This window comes from Balaenoptera physalus (assembly GCF_965194825.1).
Source record: "Balaenoptera physalus genome assembly, chromosome: 2".
In the NCBI taxonomy this organism is placed as follows: Eukaryota; Metazoa; Chordata; class Mammalia; order Artiodactyla; family Balaenopteridae; genus Balaenoptera; species Balaenoptera physalus.
The window spans coordinates 122035167-122045131 of NC_138883.1; the positions used below are offsets into that span (position 1 = coordinate 122035167).

At 53.4% G+C, this 9965-nt stretch overlaps 1 protein-coding gene across 1 annotated transcript in view; it reads right to left on the reverse strand.

The window, feature by feature from the left end:
• ADAMTS7 (ADAM metallopeptidase with thrombospondin type 1 motif 7) overlaps positions 1–9110 on the reverse strand; it is a 71371-nt gene extending 62261 nt beyond the window's left edge. Inside the window, exons 1-2 of the mRNA XM_082450773.1 lie at positions 8769–9110; positions 405–760 (exon numbers count right to left, since the gene is read on the reverse strand). Coding sequence (XP_082306899.1) covers positions 405–760; positions 8769–8868 — 456 coding nt within the window. The 5' untranslated portion in view covers positions 8869–9110. The remainder of the gene's footprint in view (positions 1–404; positions 761–8768) is intronic.
• Between the last annotated feature and the right edge of the window lie 855 nt (positions 9111–9965).

A 9965-nucleotide genomic window follows, 5' to 3' on the forward strand; every position in this document is an offset into this window, starting at 1 on the left:
GTGGGTGGGGGCGGAGGGAAACAAAGTCATAACTGATCCCCCAAAGAAGAGGGATTCAGCTGCTTTCTAAGTTAGTCAACACACACCACAAACAGTGGTTCTCAAAGTGGGGTGTCTGGACCTGCAGCTTCAACACTATCTGAGAAACTGCCAGAAATTCAAATTTTGCTACCCTCACCTACCCTATGGTACACTGTGTTTTTAACAAGGCCTGGGTGATTCCGGCTCGCATTAAAGTTTTACAAAGGCTAGAGAACAAAGAGGCCTGCGTTGTCCACCCCGTTTTACAGGTGTGAATACTGAGGCTGGGAGAGGAAAAGCCAACAGGCCGAAGTCAGCAGGCAGGTCCGTGGCCAGGCCGGGGGCAGCCCCGCGTCCCGCCAGCGCACCCTGCGCACACTCACCAGGCCGTCGCAGGCGCTGATGGCTGCCAGGCCGCCCTCGAGCTCAGGGTCCTGCACCTCGCCGAGCAGGTGGCAGGCGGGGGCGCGGGCCCGGATGTGCGCGCGGCCCAGGCCGCCGCGCCGCCGAGTCTCGCTCACGAAGCCGGGCGCCAGCAGGTGCGAATTGGCTGTCAGGTTGAAGCGCAGCTCGCGGCCGCGGTACTGCAGCTCATAGAAGGCGGGCGCGGCGGGGCGCGCGGACACGTCCCTCTTACGCAGCGCGCGCGGCCACAGCTCGTAGGACAGGAAGGAGCCCCCCGCGTCCACGCGTACCGGGTGCACGATGTCCAACGCTGCCCGGCCCTCGGTGGCGTGCTCTGCAGGGAGAAGAGCCGGACCCGAGTGGGGAGCGGCCGAGAGGGCGGCTGAAGTCTGAGTGCCGAGACTCAAACACCCACCACCTGTGCTATTTCACCTCTCCGTGCCTCGCTGGCTCCATCTAGGTTATCGGGATTACCTCTTAACAGGTTTCCCTGCTTCCGCTATTGCCCGTGTGGCATCCCTCTCCCCTAGTCTTCTTTCAGCGTAGCAGTCACAGGGATTCGTTCCAAATCAGTCAGATCATGGCCCTCCCCTGCTCAAAACCCTGCAGGGGCTTCCAGCTCACACACAGCAGGAGATAGAGTTATGGCGATGGCCTGTGAGGCTTTAGGCAAGGTTACCGCTCCAATCTCATCTCTGCTACACTTCCCGAGTTCCCTCCACTCGGCCACTGGCCTCCTTGCTGTTCCTCAAAGTCAGACATGCTCCTGCCTCAGGATTTCGCTTTGCTATTCCCTCCACCGGGAACACACTTCCCTCAGTGTTCCACCTGACTAAACCCCTCACTTCTTTTCAAGTCCTTCCTCAAAGCTCTCCTCGCTTTATTTTAAAATTGCAACTCCCTGGCTCTCCCTATTCCCCCTTCCCTGCTTTATTTTTCCCCATAGCACTTCTGACATACTGTATCACTTATCTTCATTCTTTTTCCTATTTTTCTTTCTCCATCTCCTCCCAGTGTGAACTCTAGGAGGGCAAGAATCTTCATAGTCTTTGCTGAAGAGTTTAAGTGCCAGAGTATCTGGAAACTAGTAGTTTCTCAGTAAATATCTGTGTAAAATCTGTAGAATGGGGATAATTACTTACACTTTGGGAACTGAGGATTAAATGAACTGAACTGCTCCACATATAGCAGTGCCTGGCCCACTGACTGAACATGATGGCAAGTATGATTATTATGACTATTAGCCTAATGGATTTTTTTTTTAAGTGCCTGAGGGTTCTGCACACATCTCCAGGTCTCCTGAGATGGGGAGTCAGAGAACCACCCAGGTAGGGCTTCCTAGCCCCTCATCACTACCACTTCAGCGGAGCAGCTCTAGTTTATTTCTTTCACATTTAAGAGTTTGGGGCTTCCCTGGTGGTGCAGTGATTGAGAGTCTGCCTGCTAATGCAGGGGACATGGGTTCGAGCCCTGGTCTGGGAAGATCCCACATGCCGCGGAGCGGCTGGGCCCGTGAGCCACAACTACTGAGCCTGCGCGTCTGGAGCCTGTGCTCCGCAACAAGAGAGGCCACGATAGTGAGAGGCCGGCGCACCACGATGAAGAGTGGCCCCCGCTTGCCGCAACTAGAGGAAGCCCTCGTGCAGAAACGAAGACCCAACACAGCCAAATAAATAAATAAATAATAATTAAAGGTGCTAATAATTTAAAAAAAAAAAAAAAGAGTTTGAATGAAAAGGTTCCAGGGCTGCAAAACTTCTGCAGACTTCTGCTCAGGCCCTTGCCATTTGCAGAATCCTCTCCTAGTCATTCTGTCTGCTTGGATTTCCCAGTAAGGCTTCATTCTTAATCTTTTTTTGCCATGGACTCCTTCTCAGAAAAATGTTTTTAAATGTATAAGATTAAATATATCAAGGAAATTGATTATATTGAAATACAGTTGTCAAAATAATTTAAAAAGTAGATGTGAAATTATGTGCTCCTTTACTAATACACTAAACAAGATTTAACGGCAAATTTAACAACTATGGTGATTTAGAAGTAGTGATAAATGTCAACCTTATTTCAAGATACCTGCAAGTGTATTGAGGTAAAATATTTTGCTTTTCCTATTGGTAGCAAAATCACAGATGTGCCAACACTATTGTGACTTGTTGCTAATATTTATAATTGAAGGAAATGCTAAATTTCACTTCAAGGTTACAAAAATTAAAGATGTAATATATTCCCATCCAAGGTCATGGATCCTCTGAATTCTACCCAGGTCTCTATGGCTGCAGATCCAGGTTAGGACACCTGCAGTAGAGTCCCCAAATTGCTTCTGGAGAAAGCAAAGAGACATTCAGAGAAGTGCAGAGACTGGCTTAAAGCCACACAGCGATAGTAATAAAGTCTCCCAAATGGCTTCAATCTCTCAGTAACATTGTTCTACACTCAGCAGTCCGTCCCTTGCTGGGCCTCAGTTTCCCCTTCGCCAACATAAGGAGTTGGACCAGATCAAGTTTTTCAAACTATTTTGGCCACCAGACCTAGTCTTCAAAAGAAATCTCATGTGGACACATACACACATAAGAGCACCACTGCTGGGGGTGGGCAGGAACCCCAGGGCTGATGCTCTTGTTCCCCCTTTTCCTTCTCTGCAGTTCCCAGGCTCTGAGGTACAGGTAGGAAACTGGCCCATGTGAGGTGTCTCCCAGCTTCAGGTCCTGCCCAGATCAACTGGCTTTAGGCTCAGCTCCTGGGATCCTGGCTGCTCGTGACAATAACCCCTCGAGGCCACAAGGATGCCTGAGTGCCCTGCAGCTGTCCCACAGGGCTCTCTGTGTGGCCACTGCTGGGGCTGGAAGGCAAGCCAAGCCCAGCCTGAAGCTTCATCCAGGCCAGGCCGCAGAAACCCAAACTGCCCTCCAATCTGTCTCCTGTCAAACCACGTGTAAAGCGCCCTGCACACGCCAGTGGTGTGTCCCCCTGTTGAGGACATCCCCCGCGGCCCACAGTTTCCCCAGCAGGCCAGCCATCAGGGCATGGTCCTCTAAGAGCATGCTCCGAGCGAGGCAGGGTGGGCTGGGGTGACTTGCCATGTGGCTCTGGACAAATTTTCCCTGTCTCTGAGTTTCAGGAGGGCACCAGTGCAAGGATTTTCCAGACATCTCAGATGAGAATTTGTTAAAAACAAATTCTGTGGGATACCCCACAGTTGGACAGGACTGGGAAGCTGTGGGGTTTTTAAAAGAAAATTTTTTAACATCTTTATTGGAGTATAATTACTTTACAGTGGTGTGTTAGTTTCTGCTTTATAACAAAGTGAATCAGTTATACATATACATATATCCCCATATCTCTTCCCTCTTGCGTCTCCCTCCCACCCTCCCTATCCCACCCCTCTAGGTGGTCACAAAGCACCGAGCTGATCTCCCTGTGCTATGCGGCTGCTTCCCACTAGCTATCTTTTACATTTGGTAGTGTAATATATGTCCACGCCACTCTCTCACTTCGTCCCAGCTTCCCCTTCCCCCTCCCTGTGTCCTCAAGTCTACTGGAAGCTGTGTTTTTACCAGGAGCCTCAGGGGACTGTGATCATCGGGGAAGTTAGGAAATTCCTCACTGGAAGGGAACCTGGCTGAACATCAGCAGTACCTGGAGAGCTCTGAAAAACTGCAGCTGTCCAGGACCCAGCCCAGAGATTCTGAATCCATAGATTCAGGACCCTGAGGCCCCAGAATCTGTATTTTGTTCTGTATTTTTCTAAACCTTCTGGGGATTCTGTTGTAACCATTTCAGGGCTGGCATTTGGAAGCCACTGGGCTGGATAATTTAAGGAGACTTCTTGCTCTGACATCCTAATAAGGGCATTTGGGATGGCAACTCCACAACCACAGCCGGCAGACTTGTTTTTTTGTTTGTCAGTATATTGATTTGGGGGGGTGGCGTGGTTTGTTGGGCTGGCAAAAATGTTGGAAAGTATTTAATCAGTTGCTAGTGTTTAAAAAAAATCACATCATTTTGTATAAAAATATCCATTTCAGCTTAAAGTCTTATCATCCATCCATGTCAGGCCTAAATTCACACTTGTCAAAAGTGGCCCTTTAGAGAGGGCCTGTGCTCCCCCATCTGCCTCAGTCTCTACCACTCCCTATGGTGTTCTCAACACTGTAGCTAAATATAGGTTGCCCTCAGCTTCACACTTGTATTGTCTTTCATTCAGTAAAGAACTGAATCTCTAACAAAAGTGGGAAAACAAGAGATGGGCCAAGAGGCCCCATGTTTCGAGAAAAATGTCTTCCCACCAGCCTTGTTATGTTACCTGCCTGGTCCATCCCTCAGAATAGAGAAATGGGTGCAGGGCACTCGTGATCAGCACCCCTGGCACAGTGCCAAGAAGGTCCAAGAGAGGGGAGGAGATACCCCACAGTTGGACAGGGATGAAGAAAATCTTCGTTAAAGGGGCACATGTGAAATGTCCCTTGACATACAGGTACGTATTTAAGCGTGAAGATGAGGAGGGCATCTTGGTGGTGGACACCATGTGGTAGACCCCCAGAGAAGTAGGAAAAAGCCAGGGGTGAGGGGAACAAGCAGTAAGAAGCTTGGCCCAGGTGTATGTTTTGTGAAATGAGAGACAATGGAGTGAGAAAATAATGCACTGTCAAAAGTATGGGCTTTAAACATAGGAAGACCCAGGTTCAGGTGCCAACTTGGCCACTTAATAGTTGTGTGGCCTAGACAGTCACTTAATCTTGCTGAGCCTCAGTTTCCTCATCTGCTCAGAGAATCCAGGTCAGAAAACTTAAGGAGGGTCACAGGGCAAATAGACGGAGAATAAGACAACAGCCACACTCCAAGGCTTTGTTTTAAATGAGTATTAACAGCAGTTGCCAGGGCATGAACCATCACAGCCAAGGCTGCTACAGACAAGCTGAAGGTCTGGGGGTGCTGACGCTAACCAGCCATGAAGTGCTCAGTATACCAGAAAAACGAAAGCTACATGGCATACTTGTGGCAACAGCAGTGTCCTCAAACGTGTGTGGGTGGGAGAGGGTAGTATGTATGTGGCCGGGGAATTGGAACCACTGCGGAGAAATGGCTCCAAGAGCTCAACAGTGTCCCTGGGGAGGGATCCGTGACCTCGGGGTTATGCGGTCCTGTTGAGAATCCCTGCTCTAGACCTTGGGAAATTATTGCAAGACAGAAATTCAAGTGAGTTATAAAGAAGCGTCCTCTTAAGTTCAAAAATGTAATGGGGCTAAGTAGAAATATGCTGCAGGTGAAAGGCATTAGAATTAATGTGCTCTAGAGACAGAGTGCCTGGGTTTGAATTTGCAGCTCTGCCACCTACAGCTGTGAGGCCCATGGGTAAATTACTCAACCACACAGTCTCAGTTCCTCCATCTGTAAAATGGGTATGATAATAATCGTACCTTAGGTTGTGTAAGAATTCGATGAGTTAATACGTAAGTGCTTAGTACAGTAGATGACATATAGCAAATGTGAACTAAGTTATGATTGAAAATTAGCAAGAGAAGTTCTAAAGTATACTTAGCTATTTCTTTAAAAACCTGTTTTATCTCTTTGCCTAATGGTGTAATAAAATATTTTTTAATCAAAAATTTAAAAATACTTACAGGATGTTACCACTTTTACTGCAATAATTTTCATCTTCTTGTTTTGTTCTGCATTCATTTGCAATAGTCAATTTGTATTGTTTTGCCATTAAAATATTTTTAAATGAGGACAGAGTGAGTTAAAAAACAAACTCTTTCAACGTCTCCGACAGCTGACCCCTGGTAGAGACAGTGGTGGCTGAACCTACCACCACCCAGTGCCAGCAAAGGGTAATTGCAGGTTCCAGTCTCTGGTTTGTGGGTGCATCAGAGCTGAGCCAGCAGAGATAGAGCTACAGCAGGATGGGAGCAGGGACTACTAGTGGTTTATGGCTGAGACTGTCCCGCCAGGGAGTTTAGTCGGTTGTGATTGGACTGAGTTCCTGCCACAATGGGTGTTGAATACTTTGAATATCACCCCTAGGTGACAGAACTGTCACTTTGGAGCTTCTACCAGAGAAATGCCAACATGGTGTTTACCCTCACCTCCTTATCAAGTACCTGGGTTACAATCCAGCCCTTCAAACGACCCACAGTTCATGCCAAAGAGAAAAAATAACCAGGGTGTGTGTGTGTGTGACACACACACCCTCCTCCTTGAGTCTGTCCTCACTTGCCTGCAAGCACATGTGTGCACACACACATAGAGCTCACATGTGTGATACAGTGTTTTGATGGCCCCTGCCCCAGTCCCAGCAATCCCAACAAGTCCTTGGTTTGTCACATTTTCCTAAAAGTGAGCCCAAGACAAGTTCTCTGGCCTGAAAGAAGGTAGGGTTCAGTGGGCAGGGGCCCCGGTCTACATCCCCCAGGCAAGTCCAAAGAAAATGACAGAGCTCAGCAGCCTCAGGATCAGGGATCCTGAGCAGGAGCAGACTGGGGAGAGCCCCATGCTATGTATCAATGGGAATACTTCAAGACACTCACCTTGAAGGGGGACCCAGATTAGATAGGAGGGTGCCTGCCTTGGCTCCACCCCAAATGGCAGGTTCAAGTTACAGGACACACCAAGGACTCCCTGATCTTACTGCAACTGCCTGGCAGATTAATAAAAATCACAGCCAGCACGTGGTAGGTTCTCTGCTCTGTGCAAAACAATCACATTTAGCATCTCACTTAATTCTCACAAAAACCCTTAGAGGTAGATACCATTATCCCCACTTAACAAAATAGGCAATCTCATACATGTGTCTGGTCTGCAGTAGAAGTAAAGGGGACACTGACCACAGGGGACTCCCCCCCCCCACCTTTCTCCCACAGCTGCCAGGGGGCCTGGACCCAAGTTCAGGCTCAGGGGCAGTTCCCTGGGGTAACCACTTTCCTGCTCCCTCATCCCCGTCACCTGGTTCATCCTCATGGGTCCCCAGCTCTGGACAGAAGGAAAACACAGGCTTCACCCAAGTAGCCCAGGAGTCCAAACCAGCAGGTCACTCTCCTCTCTGAACCTCTTCCCTCATTTATAAAAGGACTTTCCATCACACACCTTGCAGGGCTGTTGTGGAGCTAATGAGAAATAAGAACTAGGGAGGCTGGCACATGGTACTTCTCATTAGATGTTTGCTCTATCCCCTACACATTGCTGCTAGATAGGGAGCCTCCTCCCTAAAACACTGCCTTCATCAGCTGCTCCCCTCAACGGCTCTAAGATCTGGTTTAAATGTCCCCTACGTTCCGGCCCATATGCTTTTCTAGCCTCACAACCACAATCCCTCTGCTGGGGAGGCAGGTCTCCCCCAGGCCCAGCAGGCAGGCCTAATCTAGCCACCCACCTCCACCAAGCCCGGCCGTGATGCACCCCCACCCCCAACACGCACCCTTCCAGCCCATCCAAAGTTCATCCATCCTTCCAGTCCCTCCAAGCTCAGGCCCCTCCTCTCCTACAAAGCCTTCCCGTCTGCCTCGCCAGAACGGCTCTCACCACTACTCGACCCGCCCCCATCAGACCAGCAGCTCCCTGAGCGGCAGGCCAGGGGTCCTCTACACCCTCTGTTCCTAAATTCCCAGGCCGGCTACTCCGGACGCTCCAGGAGCTCCGCGGCCCGGCGGACGGCGGCGGAGCAGGATTCTGGACACGGGCCAGAGGCTCGTCGGAGGCCAGCCGGCCGGGGCGGGGAGAGCCGAGCCCAGGGCTGGGGAAAGAAGCTCCTTCTCCCCGCTCCACTCCAGGCGCCTTCACACTTGGGGGAGGGGGAGGCAGGAAGCGCAAGGACCGCGCGAGACCCGGCCCGGGGAGCCGCCGAGGGCCGGCAGGCACCTAGAGGCGGTGGGTAGAGACCGGGGCGGGAGCGCGGCGGGGGACCGCGTAGACCTGCGACCCCGAGCCCTCGTCCGCAGCGCCCTGGCCAGCCTGCTTTCCAGACAAGGCGCACTGAGGAGGGCGAGAAACTGAATCCATCGCGTGTAAGCCACGCTCCGTCCAGTCCCTCCGACGAGAGATCCCCGGAAGAGACAGACGCGCTCTGCGGTACCCGAGGTGGGGAAACTGGAGCCCGAAGAGCGTCTAAGAGGCTCTTTCCGGCTACAGGCAGGGTGGGTAGCGGAGTCGGGGGCTAGGGAAGGCTCCCTGGAGGCGCGATTTCGCGGCCCCAACCCCACCCCTGTCCCTAACACCAGGGGGCGCGACAGCTCCAGGCAGAGCCTGGAGGGCACAGGGTCTTGCAGAGGTGAGAAGGGGCTAAACCGAGGCTGGGGAAGCGGGGAGGGGTGGCAGGGCCGGCCGGCCGGGGCGGGGTGGCCACCCACCTGGTGCAGATCCGTGGGCGCCGGGCGCCAGAGCGCAGAGGAACAGGAGGAGTGGGCGCAGCAGCGGCGCGGGGCTGCGGGGATTCGGGCCGCCGGGCATGGCCGGTGCCGGGCGGCCGCCGGGCGATCCCGCGCACACACTCTCGTCTCGTCCGCTAGCTGCCCGGTCCCGGGTCCGGCTCAGGACATGCCCGACCCGCGTGCAGCTCCCGGCGTCCCGGGCCCGGACTCCGGCCCGGCGGGCGGCTACGCTCGGTCCGCTGGCAACAAAGGCTGCAGAGCCCGCCCCCTCGGCCGGCAGCGGAGGCAAAGAAAAGACCGGGGAGGGAGAAAGAGAGAAAGAAAGAAAGGGAGGGAGGGAGAGAAGTCGCCGGCCCCCGCCCCGCCCCTCGGGCTCCTTCCCCCGCCCCCGGCCCGCCCTCCAGTCCCGGCTCGGCCTCGCCCCGCCCTGGCCCCGCCCTCGCGGGCCACTCGGGGCCGGTGCCGGCGGCCCACCGCTCTAGGGCGGAGTTGGGGCAGGGAGCTAGTAGCGCCCCCAGACGGCCGCTTGGCCTCCCACCGGGCCGAGGGCGCCCTCTGGCGGTGGAGCGGAGCAGGCCCATCCCGACCTGAGCCCCCCAAGGCCCCCCAAGGCCCCCCAAAGAATCTGGAATTTCTGGAATTTCTGCCTTGTCCCTAAACTGTGCTCGAGGAGGCGCCCTTCGGTGTGCTCCCTGGGCTAGGCAGGCCTGCCCTTCTAAGGAAAAGGGACACGGAGGCCTCCCGAGGGTCCAAGGTCTCCAAAGCCAGGTGGTGAGAGAGGCCCAGACTCTTCCCAAGTGGGCAGCTGTTTCCCACGCGGGGCGGGGTCCCTCAATTCCTCATGTCCAGACTCCTTTCCAAGTGTGTTTGCCTGGAGCGAAGCAAAGCATTCGGCCCACGGGCTGGAGCCCACAGACTCTCAGCAGGGGCCCCCTGGGAGCTTGGAGGCCAGCCAACCCCAGCCTCACATCCTCCGCTGCAAACACAGGCCATCTGTCCTTCCGTGGCCCCAGCCCTGATTCGGGCTTCCTGCTCCCTCCCCCGATGCTCCCAGGAGCCCCCGCCCCTGTCAAGGAGCACTCCCACCCCCCACCTCCTGCTTCACTAAACCTGGTCGACCTCTTGTTCCTCAGGACGGTGGTGGTCCGCTTTCTTCCCTTGGCCAGCCTTCGTGTA